At 47.8% G+C, this 19,832-nt stretch overlaps 1 protein-coding gene across 2 annotated transcripts in view; it reads right to left on the bottom strand.

Annotated features, from left to right (window-relative positions):
- LOC144132799 (carboxy-terminal domain RNA polymerase II polypeptide A small phosphatase 1-like) overlaps positions 1 to 19,832 on the bottom strand; it is an 88,130-nt gene that overhangs the window by 31,373 nt on the left and 36,925 nt on the right. For both annotated transcript variants that reach the window (XM_077665463.1, XM_077665471.1), the window contains exon 4: positions 3,394 to 3,492. In XM_077665463.1, coding sequence (XP_077521589.1) covers positions 3,394 to 3,492 — 99 coding nt within the window. The remainder of the gene's footprint in view (positions 1 to 3,393; positions 3,493 to 19,832) is intronic.

Here is a 19,832-nt window from a genome sequence, read left to right as displayed (position 1 = left end):
AATTTTCCTCTGTGTTCCCTTTTACCCTCAAGATAAATCTAAAACACAGTGTTGTACGAACATGCTAGCTACCTTGTATTCACCATTGCCGATCGACGGCTGTAGCGGCCGCCTTCTTTCCCTGAAAAGCCATGCTTAGTTGTGTACAATATTTTCTTCTTTAAGTACACCTCCGGCCTTTACCGTGCAGAAAAAGGTATCTGAGCTATTGTTTCTATTTGTTGAAGTCCACTGGGCAAATAAAGAACTTTCTATATTACCCCTTTACAGTGGAATCCGATGGGCAACTCAACTTGTGGCTGCATGTTTCTTCTCTCGCATTGGTCTCGTTCCATTTGTTGGCAAAGAGCAAAAGAGCCGTTGGACGTTTCCCTGCTGCAATCACACTGCAGTGACATCCTGCCGCTGCTCACAATCTCAAATGAACAGACATCTGAACAGACATCCGCTTCTGGCGTTTTGACCAATCAGGTGCGGCCACTGTGACAGATTGTGGCGCTTTTTATTCTGACACAAACTCTGAATACAGCCCTAGAATAAGTGTCTTCAGCACGTTGAGTCAGTTGTACCCGCGTTGTGATGCAGTTCACACGTTCGGTGCATTGTGTGCCAGTGGGAATTTCACACGTTTTTTGTTGTCTGTGTGCATGCGCGATGGCAGCCACGAAACAGCAGAACTTCCCGTTTTCCATGAAACTAGAAATAATCAAGCGAGTTGAACAAGCTGAGAAGAAATCCAAAGTTGTTCGCCACCAACATGGATGGGTCAACGAAGTTTTGACCACTTGTGATCGGAAAAAACACGTCTCTAGTCTCTACGATGCTTGAAGAATGTGCTTCCGGTGCTGGCAACCCACAGGTCCAATCAAAGAGCGTGGATAACCCGCGAACGTTTTCGCCAAATGGCTAAGACCTTGGAACGACGACTTGTCAGGCCAAGGTCGCTATGAATCTGTTTCCACCGCTGCAGCGCTAAGCAACATTGCACTTCGCTTCCTGCCACCGAACGCAACATTGGTGCTTCAACCCTTGGACCAGGAGATAATCCACGTGATGAAGGTTGGTTTTAGGAAACATCTGACTGAACGGCCCCTTCAGAACCAGAGGACAAGAAGAGACCCAAAAATCGAAGTCTTAGGCACCCTATCTGTTCTAAGTGGGCCGTGGAATGATGTAAAGGAAACTATACAGATCTGCTTCCAGCATTTTGGTCTCTGCTCTCCCGGAGAAGACGAAGCAAATTCTTTGTCGGGTGAACTTGATGAAGGTGTCGCAAGTCTCGATTTGTGGAACCAGCTGTTGCTGGTGTTATTTGCGACGGGCAGCCGCAGGCGACATCGTCTCTACGGACGACGACACAGAGACCGCGGGACAGCTTCCGGACAACGACATCATTGCAGACGTCGCGGATAACAAAAACACCACTGAAGCGAATTGTGATGACGACTTAAAAGAACGTATGCCCCCGTGCTTCGACGTGCTCCGTGCGCTCAGCATGGTTCGTCGTTAATGTGCGTCGATAGAAAACTGCGGTCTCAGCTGTTCGGAGTCCACTGATAAACATTTAAAAATGTGTTCTCTCCGAGGCAATTAACATGAAGAAAAAAGAAATTCATGGCTATTTTGCTCAACAATCTGCGCATAACAAGTGGCTATCAAAGAAATTCATTTTTTTCATCTCACTATGCTTGTACGATGTTAAACTTACTGCCACTTTCATATCAAATTATATGTTATATCGAACTCGCATGCATATTTTTGCAAGTTCAATGTATGCAGCGCTCGTCTTTGTTTGTCTCGCTTGTCCTCGTTTTTCCGCGCCAACTTCTTCAGTATGCATTTCAACCAACTAGCCCAACTTTCTGCTCCCCTTCAATGTATGCAGGTTTGAGTGCATAACCAAATAAGGCGTAAAACAGGATAGTTAGCCACACAGGGTTAACCCTAGCCGCCAGGAAAAGAAAGGAAAGCCAAGAAGTGGGCACGAGACAGGAAAGTTAAGAGAAGGGATAAGAAAGTGAGACTGAGGGGAGGATAGGAAAACCAAAGACCAACCACTGTTTCAGATGAAAACAACCTGTTGCTCAGAGCCTCTCGGAGACTGCACTTTTTTTTCCCAACAGTGCCCCAGACCAAAAATCTTTAGTATAAGCAAGACTGCGCTTTCCTTGACTTGAAGTTCCACCTGCAGTTCCTCCTTTTTGCGCTGTCCGCAGCACAGGTTTGGCAGCGCGCCAAGATACTGTGGGCCAATTATATCGGGGAGTTTATCTATTGAAGGGTGCTCAGGCAGGGGTGGATCGCTTGGCAGGGTGCAAAGACACTGTGCATCCTTGACAGAAGCGCCACTTGTGGTGGCTACATGCATGGGGTAACACTTGCATTCATGGGGGAATATATGGGTGTGTTCTTTTTACTTTTTTTTACACCGGTCCAGATATAATCGAATCCAGATGTGATTGTTTTTTTTGTTTTTTCTTTTTTTTCAATTTCATTATAAGTGAATTGCACTGTAGCTACCAATAAAATTTGGGGCATCTAGAGTGTTCATCACAGACTGAACATGCAAGGCCAATTCGGCTGACGCTGACTTTATGCTCAGATGCCTAAGTGGCATCATCATGGTCCGCCAGTCTCTTGCATCCAGCAGCTTCAGATCCCCAGGCATGCACTTGTCGAATCTGGCACTGCTGTCTCATCTTGCTGACACCACAAGCTCGCTCGTCAGAATCCGCTCACCACGAAGATTTCATTCCATAACAAGACTGAGCTACTCTGAATCCTTACACAGCTGCTGCTAGCGCTGACATTCATGGCAACAAACACAAAATTCTCCTCCCGAGGACTGCTTCAGTGACCCATCTCTGAAATGGTAGCAAGTGAATGAGAGATTGGCACGTTAACAAGCGACACCCATGAGCCATGTGCTACCACATCTTTAAGTGGTGGAGGTGAAGCCACCCTCTTTGTACTATCAGCAATGAATGAAACACAAAAATAAAACAAGCGTCAACACAAAAACACCGAAATATTAGCTCCTGGAGAGCAAATACAAGCGAGGTTGATTAACACTTCTGTTAAAGAGTCTTTGCACCTTCGAAGTGAGATTACCCTCCGCTAGAGTCTTCGAACCTTCGAAGTGAAATTACCCTCCGCTAGTAGTAAACTTCCCCTAGCTAAGAGCTTCTTATTTTGCTGTCTTTAGCTGAACTGTATTGTTCGAATTTCATTTCTTGCTAATAGTACATCCATATTCATTGCTTGGTTATACAGAAAGCTAAGTATCCACCACCAATTTCGCCTTCCCATGCCCAACTAAACCACATTAGAGGATAGCCACTGTCCGATGAGAGTCACGGTAGAGAAAGCACAAAATTTCCAACAGGTTTGTACCTTGACGTATTTTCCCTGGTGGAAGACGCATGACTCCCGGAATAACCGCGCCCGGAAGACACCCCACTTGTCCAGTTGGTCCGCCACAGGATCGGCATACTGTAAGCACACATAAGAAGCAGCACCAGTCGGGTTACGCTCCCTACAGGACAAAGGCTTATCCCAATAACCTCCAATTTTCTGCATGACCACCCTCCCTCAAAACTTTCCTAATTGTACCTCCCCAAGTCTCTCTGCTGCACCATTGTGGTTCCCTTTAAGGTACGGACACATTGACAAGCAAAACACGCGCAGCACGCCGGCGGCGGCAAGCTGCTTGCCGCAAAACCCGGCGCGCAAAGGATGGGGCGAGGAGCCATTTTCAGCGGCTTGCCGCGTGCCGCGGAGTGGGGAGACCAATGATGGGTGCCCGAATTAGTCACAAGGGGAGCTTCAGTGCCGCCACCTCTTAGCTCCTAGCAAAGTTACTTTCCAGGGCATCACCTCTCTGTTTTCCACATTACATGTACCACCCAAGATTTGAGGTCGTTCTGCAACTTGCGCTGCTCACCTTCTGTTCTTCAGTTTTACATGGTTTCAATTTCAACTGCTCAATGCAGTCCTTAACCCAATAATGCCCAGTGCTGCTCAGAAGCAACAGCTGAAATAGGCACTTTTTTCTCGCATACTACAACTGTGTTGACCAACCTGTTGCCATCTACTGTAAGGCAAGGCCACTTAAACTCTACAACTAAGACACAGACTGAATTCAGCCTCAATCTTCAAAAGATGCGCTGAATGAGGTCAGTTGAGCAACCATCGCACATAGTGAGCGATATCAAGCTAGCAAGACAGCCGGTCACTGCACGGCTCCAAACATCTTATTTCAATCACATCAGAAAAGAGAACCTGCGAATGGCATATAAATAGCCTAGCAATGCACTGTAAATGTGTTACCAAAGAGCAAGAAGGGGCGGGGCGTTCCTCAGGAGCAGCATTGGGCACTTATAGCTGCTCAACTACTAGGAAGGTATGCTGCCTACGATTTATTGCATCGGACTCCAACGCAAAGCTACAAATTTTTAGTCTTCTATGTTACTTGTAAGCACTGTGCATTACTCACTTCTAAATGAACCCATGAGACAAAGAAAATACATCACAGATAAAGAAAGACATTTCAGAAAGCGATTCCGGTGATTCTCAGTAAGATGCAACATACAAGCTTCACTCACAAACACGTATCGGAAGTTGAAATTTATGCTCATGTACAGTCGAACCCACTTATAACGACCCCAGTTTTAACAATATATCGGTTACAACAATGAAAAGCTGCTGCCTCGTCCAATTTTTATGTTTTCTATGGTAAAATAACCCGCTTACTACAATGCCCCCATGCCGCATTATCGGTTATAACGATGAACTTTGGCTCCTGAGTGCTCGTGCCAAAAGGTAATGAAATGCGAAATCCTTGAAAAGAAAAAAAATTCCAGCCACTGCACCCTCCCCGTGCACTCACACAGTAGAACCTGTTTTCCTGCTTTCTCCGCATCACCAGCCTCGCGCACCTCACTCCCGTTGCCCTTCTGCCCCTCCGGACACAAATAGGCTGCGCCCACAGCTCTACGCCGAGCCAGCCTCCGAAACACAAATGGACCTCGCCAAAGTGCCAACAGCGCTGATCTGCTCACTCACCCCTCATTCTGCGCAGTTTTGCCAACGGATTTGGTAGTTAGTGTTAGTTGATTCGTCGTTCCTGGCCACGTGGTTTCTCCCTCTCGTTTGAATCGCCACAGAAACGGAAGATGGCTGATCCACACGCTGATTATTGGACGATGCTATGGTGAAAAGAAAGCGCACAACTATCGATTTGGAGACTAAGTGCAGTACCGTGAATGGCTACAAAGACTAAGAAAGTGTGGGACTTGGTTAAGAACTACGTACTATCACAGCCCACGGTCATCCGCTCCGCTGAGAAGTTAAAGTGCTGGCTGACGATGGGCGCAAACGTGTTCAACAAGGTGCCTATAAGACGGTGGAGGATGCCCTCTACGAGTGATCTCTTGGTGCCTGTGCCCAGAACTTGCCTATCACCGGGCCGATTCTGGCCACAAAGGCAAAGCAGTTTGCCCTGCTGATTAACAATGTGGTCCTCCAGCCAGGTGGCGGCTGGATACAACGCTTCAAAGAGAGCGCCATGGAGAAGGAGGTCTGCAAGCTTCGCGTGAGGTAAGCAAGGCTTACGTACATGTGGTTTTCTAGTGCAAGCCAGTGATAAGTACATGGCAAGATGCTCGTGGCGATTTCACCCCAGCGTGTCTTCGAGATTTCTCAAGCTGAGAGGCGGCCGCGCCAACCTTTTCGTATTTTTTACAAGGCCCCTTTCGAGGCCATCAAAACGATGCCTCGGCGGAGCTCGCATGTCAATTGCCATCCGTGATCCCTGTTTGCAGTTATGCTTTTTTTCGTGCAACCTGTTTAAAACAATTATTGGTTATAACAATGGAAATTTCGTGGCACTTAAATATTGTTATAAGTGGACTCGACTGTAGTAGTTGAAGGAAGAGCAGCTGCTCTGCAGATTGCGCTGTGTTCATGTGTGATGCAAGAGACAGGAAATTGAAAATAAACTTTGGAAAGAAAAGATTTCCCAAGAGACACAGCCTACAATCGTAAGCTATAAAAATATAATTTTGCCACTATTTTGGAAAGAAACCACTAATAAAGCATGCCTGACATCAGGAGCTGCATTCTGGAAGTGTCCACTAAGCATACATATCTAAAGAATAGGTGTGGCTTTAAAAGGAAACATCAGAACGTATCAATCGCGTAGAGGCTCCCACCAAATTTAAATCAAGCATAGCCGCCTGTTCCTGCTTTTAAATGCTTTAATATAAATCATAAGCAGTTGCTGCACCTATAGCAACTTTTTTTTAATATTCACTTTTAACTACAATCATTGATCTAATGGCAAGTGCAGCTTCAGCTGAGATGATGCAACAGGAAAGACTGGTCATAATGTGTCACATGTAGAGGTGGGCAAATGCCTTCATATCTACTTTTCCTCCCTCACCCTCACTTTTGAATTCATAGCTGTCCCTCACCCTCGCCCTCATTTTGAAAAGTTATCCAGCCCTCCGTCACCCTCACATCGTCGGCCCTCCCTCACCCTCACTAACAGTCATTTTAAAATTCAAGTTATATTTTCTAGTCTGCAACTTAGAGATATTACTGAGTAATATACATACAAGACAAGCCCTGAAGGCACTATTGGACGAGAGGCTAGATGCTTATACTGTTGCGTGTGTGCATGTACGTGTGTCTGAGCTGTTTGAGCTAATACGCGAGACAAAACCGAAACAGTTGAGCCTAAAATATCACTCTGCCTTTACTTCTGGCACGTACTGCATGCATACATGTGCACTGCACTTCTAACATTTCATTGTTATCTATATATATATATATATATATATATATATATATATATATATATATATATATATATATATATTAGCAGACAAGGTAAATGAAGTGAGGGGCTCGTTTTCACAAACATATTAAGGAAGCTAACAGTCGCCGAAAGCAAGCTGCATAGGGGAATTTTTCTTTTTTTTAATATAATATCTAGTGCCAATGAATTAATTTTTTTTAAAGAAATTTACTTATAAAGCAGCAGAAAAAACAACCATGCCGCCGGTGGGATCCGAACCCACGACCTCCGAATATCGCGTCCGGTGCTCTTACCACTGAGCTACGGCGACGGCTGTCCAATGTGCTGCTTTCGTGGGTGCTTATGTTTTCCGTGTAAGCGAACCTTGAGAGTGTTCACCAGCGCCACCCTCGTCCATAGCGGTGGACGTAGCACGTCCTGTAATACCGCAAGTGTGACGTAGAACGTCATCTAACGGCGAGGGCGGAAACTGTGCGAGAGCCCTCTTATGCTACCTATGGCATCAAGACTGCCAGAACCGAGACCCCCGTTAAGCTATTAGCAGACAAGGTAAATGAAGTGAGGGGCTCGTTTTCACAAACATATTAAGGAAGCTAACAGTCACCCAAAGCAAGCTGCATAGGGGAATTTTTCTTTTTTTTAATTTAATATCTAGTGCCAATGAATTAATTTCTTTTAAAGAAAATTACTTATAAAGCAGCAGAAAAAACAACCATGCCGCTGGTGGGATCCGAACCCACGACCTCCGAATATCGCGTCCGGTGCTCTTACCACTGAGCTACGGCGACGGCTGTCCAATCTGCTGCTTTCGTGGGTGCTTATGTTTTCCGTGTAAGCGAACCTTGAGAGTGTTCACCAGCGCCACCCTCGTCCATAGCGGTGGACGTAGCACGTCCTGTAATACCGCAAGTGTGACGTAGAACGTCATCTAACGGCGAGGGCGGAAACTGTGCGAGAGCCCTCTTATGCTACCTATGGCATCAAGACTGCCAGAACCGAGACCCCCGTTAAGCTATTAGCAGACAAGGTAAATGAAGTGAGGGGCTCGTTTTCACAAACATATTAAGGAAGCTAACAGTCACCGAAAGCAAGCTGCATAGGGGAATTTTTCTTTTTTTTAATTTAATATCTAGTGCCAATGAATTAATTTTTTTTAAAGAAAATTACTTATAAAGCAGCAGAAAAAACAACCATGCCGCCGGTGGGATCCGAACCCACGACCTCCGAATATCGCGTCCGGTGCTCTTACCACTGAGCTACGGCGACGGCTTCGGATCCCACCGGCGGCATGGTTGTTTTTTCTGCTGCTTTATAAGTAATTTTCTTTAAAAAAATTAATTCATTGGCACTAGATAATAAATTAAAAAAAAGAAAAATTCTCCTATGCAGCTTGCTTTCGGTGACTGTTAGCTTCCTTAATATGTTTGTGAAAACGAGCCCCTCACTTCATTTACCTTGTCTGCTAATAGCTTAACGGGGGTCTCGGTTCTGGCAGTCTTGATGCCATAGGTAGCATAAGAGGGCTCTCGCCCAGTTTCTGCCCTCGCCGTTAGATGACGTTCTACGTCACACTTGCGGTATTACAGGACGTGCTACGTCCACCGCTATGGACGAGGGTGGCGCTGGTGAACACTCTCAAGGTTCGCTTACACGGAAAACATAAGCACCCACGAAAGCAGCAGATTGGACAGCCGTCGCCGTAGCTCAGTGGTAAGAGCACCGGACGCGATATTCGGAGGTCGTGGGTTCGGATCCCACCGGCGGCATGGTTGTTTTTTCTGCTGCTTTATAGGTAATTTTCTTTAAAAAAAATTAATTCATTGGCACTAGATATTAAATTAAAAAAAGAAAAATTCCCCTATGCAGCTTGCTTTCGGTGACTGTTAGCTTCCTTAATATATATATATATATATATATATATATATATATATATATATATATATATATATATATATATATATATATATTCCTTCTACTGCAATCCCCACTGGGGAGTTTAGCAGGGTGGGATACAGATAAGTAAACAACGTAATAATGCAGGCAATGAACACAAGAACAAAGTGGAATAACTAGCTTGAAAGATTTGGAAAATAAGCATAGACAACACATTTTAAAAAATACTGGAAAGAAATGTCAGCATACATGAGTTTGAAACTTGGTCATCGGTTAGGACATTCCATTCAATTACTGTTCGTGGAAAGAATACTTTAAACGGTTATTACGCGTAGTAAATGGCGTTACTGTGCAGCTATGCCGTTGCTTAGTGGCATAACCAGATGAAAAAGAAATTACTTTCGTGAGACCTGTCTTATAGTGGCCGCTAATAGGTTGAAAGAGGAATTTTAGTCATGGCACCCGGTTTATTTGCGTTAATGTTGGCAAGCCCGCTTTAGTAACGGGTTCTGTCACTGACGTACGTTCAAATCCATTTCTATCTTGTTAGAGTAAGTTCTAGTGAAAGGATCCCAAATAAAGCATGCATAGTCAAGTATCGGCAGAATTACGGTTTCTTGTGCGAGCAGTCGGACAGGTCATTAGTGATCAAGAGTCCAAGATACTTATAATGTATCTCGAGATAAGCTCAAGAAAAGACTCGATAGGGTGAATATTTAGGTTTCTTATCTAAAGCAGCATCTCCAGTAGTGAGCAGTACAGCTTTGTGGTTCGATATTCCATCTGCTATCTGGCAACTTGTTTTGACAGCAATGATCCGCCAGAAAAAAAGGAGGTCGAGCATTGATTGAGAATTGCCCTGAAATATCGTATTTTTTTTACAATTTGCAATAAGTAGAAGGAAAAAACCACTATCCAACATAGCTTCACCTTGGGGGTCATGGTTTTTAATTGGAAAATTTGTCTACTTCAGGCAAATTAAAATATCCTGACAGCATAATACGATTATCGGGTTTTAACATTTGTGCACAAATATTGTTTCAGTTCGTCTAATACGGAAACGGTAGAGCTGAGGGGTCTGTACATTGCTCCAATATTATATCTAACGTTTCCATAGTACGTTGTGCAAAAAATGCACTCTACATTGGGTACATCAGGCATCGGTAAAAGTCGCAGGGATGGTTTAAACCGAATGCTAACACCACTTCTACCATCACAATCCTTCCGGTACAAACTGCAGCCAGTGGTAACGAACTCACTGTCAAACACTGTATTGTTAAGCTAAGTTTGTCAAAACCGCTATTTCAGTGTCATACAAAAGCAAAAGAGCCTCTAACTCAGTTGACTTGTTTAGGACACTTCTGCAATTAACATTTAGTATTGTCAGGGTCTGAGATCTCTTAGTACGGAGCCAGTTTGATTTCTTTCTATCAACGCTTAACTTATCAGAGATTAGCTTTAAAGCTTGGAGCCCTCTTCCCTCTCTTGTTCAGAGCTTTTCCACAGTTATTTCCGCATTTCCTTAACTCGTTTATAAAAATCCTCAGCTAATGGTTTTGAGCCTTTTTGGTGCTTAGATTTTGAGCTGATTTTGGTGTTTTTGTATTAATGGCTCGATAGTGATATTGACATTTTTTCACGGAAGTTGAGCAGTTTCAATATGACTGGTCGTGCCTTATTTCCTTTTTACCTGAAGCAGGTCTGAAGCAGCGGCCAGCAGAACTGATTTTTTAGCGCCGTCGCTGCTTCGAATCCCGATCCCGCAGCTTTAATTTTTTTTATTTTTTTAGTCTCTTCCCCCGGAGCGGTGCCGGCTTTGCGCTGCAGTGAGGCTCTAATGCGGTCGCTTAAAATAAAACATTATTGATGCTATTTGAAAATCAAACGGCTCGCTAAAATGCAGCATTTGGGCTGAATAATAGCAATCACTAACTCCCCGAGTCTGGAGTGAATGACTCCTGTGGTTGCCATTTTAGTGCTCTAGGACTTGCAATACGCCGAAAAGTGATTGTCTGTCTGTCTGAAGCCTGCTTCTAGCACGTGGGCCACTTTGGTCACGTGACATTGTGACGTCATCACAAGCTGCCCACGGGTTGGAACTAAACTGCCTACCCTGGCAGTTCAATTAAATGATTAGTCGAGAGAGGTTACTCAGGAACAACACAGGTCTCACAAGCCCCACTGATGGCAGCACCTGCCTTCACAGGGCAGTGTCACGTAGCTTAACCACTGCACCTCTGCTCCAGGAGCGGAATCGGAACTTCCAGGTATCAATGAATATAGAGAATGACCAGTTCCACCGCAGTGCAAGTCTAAAATGATGTAATAACACGCAAATTTACATCTTATGATATATCAACTACAGTAAGCATCTTCAGGCCAAGCAACAACATAGAAAGTGAAGATAAACCATGCACAGCAGGACTAATGGTGCTAGCACACAATAATTCATGGTTAACCCACAAGCTAAACCACCCGTTATTTTTTTGCTTGCACGTCTACGTGTTACCCAAACGGTTGGTGTGAATTCCCTACCATGCTTGCTAGAAATTTGGTTCATATAATCAGGCGCACGATTTTGTGGTCACACGTCTCACCAAAAACAGAAAATAAACCAAGAGATGATCCTGTTATTTAAAAACCAGTACGACTTTTCTTTTTTAGCACGCCGTACAATGCAAGACCGAGTGAGCGATGATTCAGACCAAGGTGATTAAGCTCCTGCTTTGTTTTCATGGTAAGACTACAGTGGTCACCTTTACCTACCACACTGCAGCACCGCTTTCCTACACCGCAATTCCAGAGAAAATAGAAAAAAGAAAAATGACATGACTCTACTGAACTACTCAAAGCGTGAATGAAAAACGGCACACCAAAGCTGCCAACAGGGATTGATTTTACAGTGGAATTTCGTAAAAGCATTTATTGCGCTGCAGCCAACTCTGTGAAATCTTTAAAGACTTCATTCCGGCAAAGAAGGCCAAGAACTCGGAAATTCAACAGCCTTACTAGGTATAATTTCTACGTGTTTTACTCTACACTCTGATCATCCGACAGACACTGGGCTGATAATGAAAATGTTGACTGCGGTACTATGGTTCCCGCTGGACTGGCGGCCAATCGCACAGCCCGGCCAGTGGCCCCTTGCTGGCACACTATACAAGGTGTTTCTTCGAATACTTTACACAGTTTTTAAATATAGGGTGTTTGAGTTAGAAGAGCACTTTTTTCGGCGGTGTAGTACATCGTGCCGACGGAGAAGGTGTGCTGCACCTGCAATTAATGCTCGCCAGGTGTACCTCCAGAGTGCAGAAATTACGCCCTCCCCAGGAATCTTCACCCTAAGAAGTCGCGCTTTTAAATGAGGATTCATAATGGGCAGCACAGACAAAAGCGTTAGCCCGGAGTACGGTTCGGGCCACCACCCTCGCCCTCAAATAGTGAATTTTGCCCTCCCTCGCCTCACCATGTCTTTCCTTCCTCACCCTTGTCCACAAGAATTTTCATCCGTCCTTCCTCCCTCACTCTCACCCCACCGAGTGAAATCCTCATGAGGGTTCGCCCTCGTGAGGATGCCCATCTCTGTGACTCACTCGCCATCACCTCTGTGTTTCATGTTCCAATCAACACGCGTAGACCAAAGTGGATATGTCCACTTAGTGGCCACTTCCAGAATAAGCCCTAAATAAAAAGAAGAAACAAGCACTAAATAAATAGAAGAAACAATGGGACACGCAAAACTGATTTAGATGCAGCATGCTTTTTTTTACATAGACATGCATTCAGTTCACATGGATGTCAGTCATGGTGCTCAACATGTCTGTGCAGTTTTTGTCTGTCAGGCTGCTACACTTCACAATATCGCCTGTAATGATCGCATGAAATTAAATCTGCTAAGGTTTCTTTATGCTACATCAACATATTTTTGTATATAGGATTATTGATATATGAAACTATTCTGCGGTCTCCTTCAAATTCAGCATAACCACACCACGACAAACTATGCAGCTACACTACTTGACAGCTCAGAATGCTGCTCTGGGCTCAGGACTTACAGTGCAGTACAACAGAGAGAGAAGGAAAAATCACACTACAGCCATCACGAATGCATTCTGACTTGCTATGTGCGGGATTTCACATAGCCTTTGGTTTGTCTTCGTGGGCAGAATTGTGGAGTTTAATTCTTTCTCTACCGCGCCATAGGCGACCAGCAAATTTGATCGACAATTTAAAAAAGCCTCCAAAAATTCATTTCGCCGCTTGCAGGCACGTTGTGCCATCTAGGTTGTTTCTATGGAACCAAGTTCATAATTGCAGCTTTTGTTTTTCGTTTGGAACATGAGGGGGCACCATGAAAAAAGAAACTTTGAACGGCCGCAGCAGCGTCAGCCGGCGAACATGGCGTCCGCGTCGCCGCCAGCTCCTCGAAAACGAAATCAGACACCGAGCGCTTCGGCTGCTGTTGGTTCCGGTTTTTATGATGAAAGCAGCGGTGATAAGTCAGACAACGATGTACAAATGTTCGATTCCGATTCCGACAGCGAGACTTCGTCTCAGGGGCCTGGAACTTCAGCGTGTATTCGCATGCAAGTTTTGTTTTCGTTCGCTCTGTTTTCTGCAGTGCATGCAGTTTGTAACTGATGAGAGTGGTTTATTTTTTGGTGTTTCCGGGCCTTCACAACATACGGCCAAGACAGTTTGCCAAATGCTCAAGGTCGCGTCCCATTTTTCAAGCAAGATGACGGCCAGCTGTTTATGTCGGCGCATCGCTGTGGAGCGGCGTTCGGAGATTCGCTCGACCTCTCGGCTTCTTCTTGATGTTCTTCACGGAGGAGGTGAAGACTGTACGAAAACACTAATAAGTATGCTTGGATGAAGTTTTTGGACAGGCGAACATACGCTAGGCGTGACGGCTCATGGGAAGAGGTGAATCCGTTGGCAAAGTTCATTGGAATCATCACACACATGGGAATTGTTGACCTGCCGCGACTATATCTCTATTGGAATGCAGAAATCATCTATTCTGGTCTTCAGCCATCAAATAACATTTAATAATAATAATAATAATTGGTTTTTCGGGGAAAGGAAATGGCGCAGTATCTGTCTCATATATCGTTGGACACCTGGACCGCGCCGTAAGGGAAGGGATAAAGGAGGGAGTGAAAGAAGAAAGGAAGGAGAGGTGCCGTAGCGGAGGGCTCCGGAATAATTTCGACCACCTGGGGATCTTTAACGTGCACTGACATCGCACAGCACACGGGCGCCTTAGCGTTTTTCCTCCAAAATCAGTTTTTCGCTTTGGTTATTTTTCTGCACGTAACAGACACTGAGGATTCAGTGGCGGCTGCATCTATTGGCAAGACCTGGAAAGTGTCCTGGCTTTTGAACGACACCAATGAAAGTTCATCCATCCTGATGTTCCAGAGCTTGCCTAAAACGCCAAATTTGGTCAGCTGGCTTTCAGGAAGCAGCTCATTCAACAAATCTTAGAGTATGGATGAAGTAGAAATAGTCCACGCCCCCAATCCTCCCATAGAATCCATTCGTCACCAACCAAAAAAAAGTGGAAAAATAAAGGAACTGCAAGCTCTACTATTAGGAACAAAATATGAACAAAGATGAAACGTTATGTGCAGCACCTCTCAAGTCTACCTCTGATTCACATATTCACGTGATTGCTTTTCACAGTGGCACCACAGTCACGACCGCTGACTTGACCAGCTGTGGAAAGTGCAATAATTTTTCCTCAGAGCTGAAACTTGGAGGAAAGACAGCTATAAACATGTGAACCAGTTTGTATATTCCAGTTTTCCTCTAATGAAGTTCGTGCTTAGTGCAGCCGGTAATTTTTTGTTTTTTCTGTATACTTTTTTGCCACATTTGACTAATAAATATTGCCACACTGCGAGCGCCGCCATGCGGCCGAGCGGCATGACTGGGCTCGTGTGGGAGCGAAGAAGAGGACGTTCCCGTTCGAACGCGCGCTGCTGGGTTCCTGGCCTTCGGATTAACAAAAACCCTTTTTTTTTCGTGCCGCCCTACGTTTGTCGGCGACATTTTGGTGGAGCCGCTGGGTATCGTTCCATGAACGCTCACCCCGAGGGCAACTCTGACGCTGATCAGCGACACTTGGACACAACACCCGTCCACAAAGCGAGCCGCCGCCTGCGAGGCCTACAACCCGAGTTCGGCCAACTGACAGCGCCGGTAAGGGCCATGACATCCACCGCGGCTAGCCAGACAAGTCAGCACTCCGGGAGTGCCCCGCCATTTGTCCTTCACGCACCTCGATCGCCGCCACCGTTCCACGGGGACAGGTTCGAGGACGTCGAAGACTGGTTGGCCAGCTTTGACCGAGTGGCGAGTTTCAATGAGTGGGACGGCGAGCGCAAGCTGCGCAACGTCTACTTTGCGCTGCAGGACTCGGCCAAAACGTGGTTTGAGAACCACGAAGCTTCCTTTACCACCTGGGAGGCTTTTCGTCGAGAGCTGCTAACGACATTTACCAGCAGCGAAAGAAAAGAGAAAGCGGAAATCGCCCTGCGCTCGAGATCACAGCAGCCGAACGAGGGCGTCGCGATGTTCATCGAGGACATGACGCAACTGTTCAACCGGGCCGACCCTGCTATGCCCGAAGCCCAGAAGGTACGACACTTAATGCGTGGCGTAAAAGAGCAGCTGTTTGCCGGACTGGTCCGTGACCCGCCACGAACAGTGTCCGACTTCACCAAGGAGGCAATGGGTATCGAGCGCTCTTTACAGGAACGGGGCGCCCACTTCGGACGTCAGGCTACTGTAGCAGCCTCTTCCCAGTCCCAGTACACGCCTACGTCGCTGCCCGCCGAGGACCTTCGGGAACTTGTAAGAAGCCTGGTGCGCGAGGAACTGGCGAAACTTCGCTTTGAAGCTCCACAGGTCAGCGTCGCTGCCATTACGGACGTGGTCCGCGAAGAAATCCGACGAGTTGGGCAGTCACCCCCAGCTCCACACCCGGCGCCCTCCGTTATGACGTACAGCGAGGCGCTACGAAGTCCCGGGCCAGCGATGCGAGCCTTTTCCCCCATCGCTTCTGTGCAATACCTGCAGGAGCCAATCGCAACAGCACCCTCCGTGCGGCAGGAGTTCAGGCCCCCCGTGAGCAAAGCGCACGTTTGGCGTACGCCAAACAATCGGCCGCTCTGTTACCACTGCGGAGAGCCTGGCCATATCCTCCGCCACTGCCCCTACCGCAGGATGGGTTTAAGGGGGTTTTCACCTGACTCACCTCGACCACGCTACGGTGAAAGACCACGGGATATCGAACAGTACTTGGCTGAAAACGTGCAATCTTCGACCTCGCAGCGACGCCAGTCCCGATCGCCATCCCCAAGGCGGTTCTCTTCGCCCGGCCGCCCGTCATCCTCTGGCCAGTTCAGAGGTACGTCCCCACGCCGGGAAAACTGAAGACGGCGTCCTCTGGGGGTAGGACCGCCGCTGCCGCAGACAGTGAACAGCCTCCATCCGACGATTTTATGCGACGACCCCACCCGCCGACCTTAAAGACGATCCCACCGCCGACCTCACCGACAACCTCAGCGACGACCCCATCGACGACGGCACCAAAAACCTCGCCGGCAAATTGTCAAACAATTGTTTCCGCCGCCGAAATTCTTGTTGCCGCCGATGGCTATGACGTATCTGCACTCGTCGATACCGGAGCCGACTTTTCTGTCATGAGTAGTAACCTAGCCGCAACCCTCAGAAAGGCTCTAACACCTTGGCATGGGCCGCAGATACGCACAGCTGGTTGCCATGTGGTAACGCCGGTTGGCGTCTGCACCAGCCGTATAAAGATCCGCGGTGCAACTTTCACAGGCTCCTTCGCCGTGCTACGAGAGTGCTCTAAAGAACTGATTCTCGGCATGGACTTCCTTAAAGAGTATGGGGCGGTCATCAACCTGCATGAGCAATTGGTATCGTTTTCGACACAGCGAGCCGTTGATACCGACCCCGAGCCGCACAGAGCACCATTACGCATCTCTGATGACCACACAACGATACCGCCGAGAGCAAGCAAGTTTGTCACAGTCCAGTGTGATACCAGCTCCGGTACTCGGGGCACTGCCGAAGCGAATATGTCGCTGCTACTGTCTCGGCAAGTTTGCGTTGCTCGCGCCCTTGTCGACCTTGTTCACGCGCGTACCACGCTCTTAGTGACAAACCTTAGTTGTGAACCCCAACATTTGACGAAAAACACGGTGATTGCCCATTTTGAAGAACTTGGCGAACATGCCGGCCAATGTGCCTTATCAACAACGGCTCCCGAAATAGCCGAACAGGACACTGCAACAGCCATTAGGACCGACGTGAACCCTGACCTTCTGACCAATCAGAAACGCCGCGTGGAAAGCCTTATTGACTCTTTCCGCAACTGTTTTGCATCAACATCCAAGGTTCGCCAGACGCCAATAACTAAGCACCGTATTATCGTCGACAGTGACCAGAGACCGCTATGTCAGCGTCCTTATCGTGTTTCGTCGAAGGAGCGCGATGCTATCCGCCGCCAAGTTGCCGAAATGCTCCACGACGACGTCATACAACCATCGACGAGCCCCTGGGCGTCACCTGTTGTTCTCGTCGCAAAGAAGGACGGCAGCCTACGGTTCTGTGTAGATTATAGACGCCTCAATAACGTTACCAAAAAAGATGTCTATCCACTGCCGCGCATTGATGACTCATTAGACCGCCTCCGCCATGCTACCTACTTTTCGTCACTCGACCTTCGTAGCGGTTATTGGCAAATCGAGGTCGACGAACGTGACCGAGAAAAGACCGCCTTCGTTACTCCTGACGGACTGTACGAATTTAAGGTGCTTCCTTTCGGCTTGTGTTCAGCCCCTGCGACGTTCCAACGTATGATGGACACCGTACTAACTGACCTGAAGTGGCAGTCCTGCCTTGTCTATCTCAACGACGTCGTGATTTTCTCCGACACGTTCGAGGAGCACCTGAAACGTTTGCGTGCCGTCTTCGAAGCAATTCGTTCTGCGGGTCTGTCTCTCAAGCCTGAGAAGTGCCACTTCGCATTTCGGGAGCTCAAGTTTCTTGGCCACATTGTGAGCGCTCAGGGCGTTAGCCCCGACCCAGAAAAGACCGCCGCCGTTGCTGCATTTCCCCAGCCAACAGATAAACGAAGCTTGCGGCGTTTCCTGGGGCTTTGCGCCTATTATCGGAGATTCGTTCAAAACTTCTCCAAGCTCGCAGAGCCGCTGACTCGCCTGACAAAAGACTCTGAACCCTTTTTCTGGGGCCAAGATCAGGAAAAAGCTTTCATAGAGCTTAAGGCCCGCCTCCAATCTACGCCTATCCTTGCCCACTTCGACGAGCAGGCCGACACGGAACTGCACACAGATGCCAGCAATGTGGGCCTCGGTGCACTGATTGTGCAGTGGCAATACGGTGTGGAACGCGTGATCGCATACGCAAGTCGCACTTTGTCCCGTTCCGAAGTGAATTATTCCACAACGGAAAAGGAGTGTCTCGCTGTTGTGTGGGCAATCACAAAATTTCGCCCATACCTGTACGGCCGCCCGTTTCGAGTCGTCAGCGATCATCACTCCTTGTGCTGGCTTGCGAACCTCAAAGATCCATCGGGGCGACTTGCACGGTGGAGCCTTCGGTTGCAAGAGTTCGACGTCACCATCGTGTATAAGTCGGGTCGGCAACATAGCGATGCAGACTGTCTCTCCCGAGCTCCTCTTCCGTGCCCACCAGATGAGTCCGACGACGATTCTGCTTTCCTCGGCGCTGTCACCACATCCGACCTTGCCCACCACCAGAGGGCCGACTGCGAACTGCTGCCTCTAATCGAGTACCTCGAAGGAACCGCTCCGTCTCCGCCCAGACTCTTCTCTCGCGGACTTTCGTCGTATTGCTTAATAGATGGAGTCCTCTACAAGAAAAACTACGGCCCGACCGAAACTGCGTATCTCCTGGTTGTCCCAACCGCACTTCGTCAGGAAGTTCTCGCTGCATGCCACGACGACATTTCTTCTGGCCACCTCGGTTTTTCCAAAACATTGGGACGCCTCCGCCACAAGTACTACTGGCCACGGCTTGCTGCGGTCGTCCAACGCTACGTTCGAACCTGCCGTGATTGTCAACGACGGAAGGTACCACCGACAAAACCGGCCGGCCTTCTGAAGCCAATTGATCCACCGCAAATCCCATTCCAACAAGTCGGCATGGACTTACTGGGCCCATTCCCGGTGTCCTCCATGGGAAACCGGTATATTGTTGTTGCCACGGACTACCTAAGCCGCTATTGTGAAACCAAGGCTCTTCCCCGTGGCACCGCGGCTGAAATTGCACAGTTCTTTGTTCACCACATCGTGCTTCGCCACGGCGCCCCCGTGGTTGTATTAACTGACCGGGGAACCGCGTTTACGTCGGCTCTTACACACGAGGTCCTCCGTCTTAGTGGCACCAGTCATAGAAAAACTACTGCTTACCATCCTCAAACGAATGGACTTACTGAGAGGCTGAACAAGACCATCACAGATATGATGTCTATGTATGTCAACGCTGACCATCGCAACTGGGACGAAATACTTCCCTACATCACGTTTGCGTACAACACCGCCCTCCAAGAAACGACGCGCTTCACCCCCTTCCGTTTGGTGTATGGCCGAGATGCCCTGACCATGCTTGACGCCATGCTGCTCCCGGATTGTACCCCCTCGTCTGCCCCAGGCGCTGACCAATTCGTTCGCGATGCAGAAGCCGCTCGCCACCTTGCTCGACAACGCATTCGCCACCAGCAGACAACTGACGCCCGGCGTTACAACCTCCGCCACAGGGAGGTGATTTACCAACCCGGCGAGCACGTCTGGGTATGGAGCCCTATACGTGTGCGCGGTCGCTCTGAAAAGCTTCTGCGGCGCTACTTCGGTCCCTACGAGGTGCTACGTCAACTCAGCGATGTGAACTATGAAGTGTACCCGCAAGGAGTTGTCCGGTCTTCTCGCCCGCCCAAGTCTGAAGTCGTCCACGTGTCCCGCATGAAACCGTATTACGCCCGTTAGCCCCTCCCGGAGTTCCCATTCAGTGCTGCCGCCACACGCCATCGCACTTTCGGTGT

Source organism: Amblyomma americanum, chromosome 1, assembly GCF_052857255.1.
Source record: "Amblyomma americanum isolate KBUSLIRL-KWMA chromosome 1, ASM5285725v1, whole genome shotgun sequence".
NCBI lineage: Eukaryota > Metazoa > Arthropoda > Arachnida > Ixodida > Ixodidae > Amblyomma > Amblyomma americanum.
This window is presented reverse-complemented; position numbering and strand designations above follow the sequence as displayed.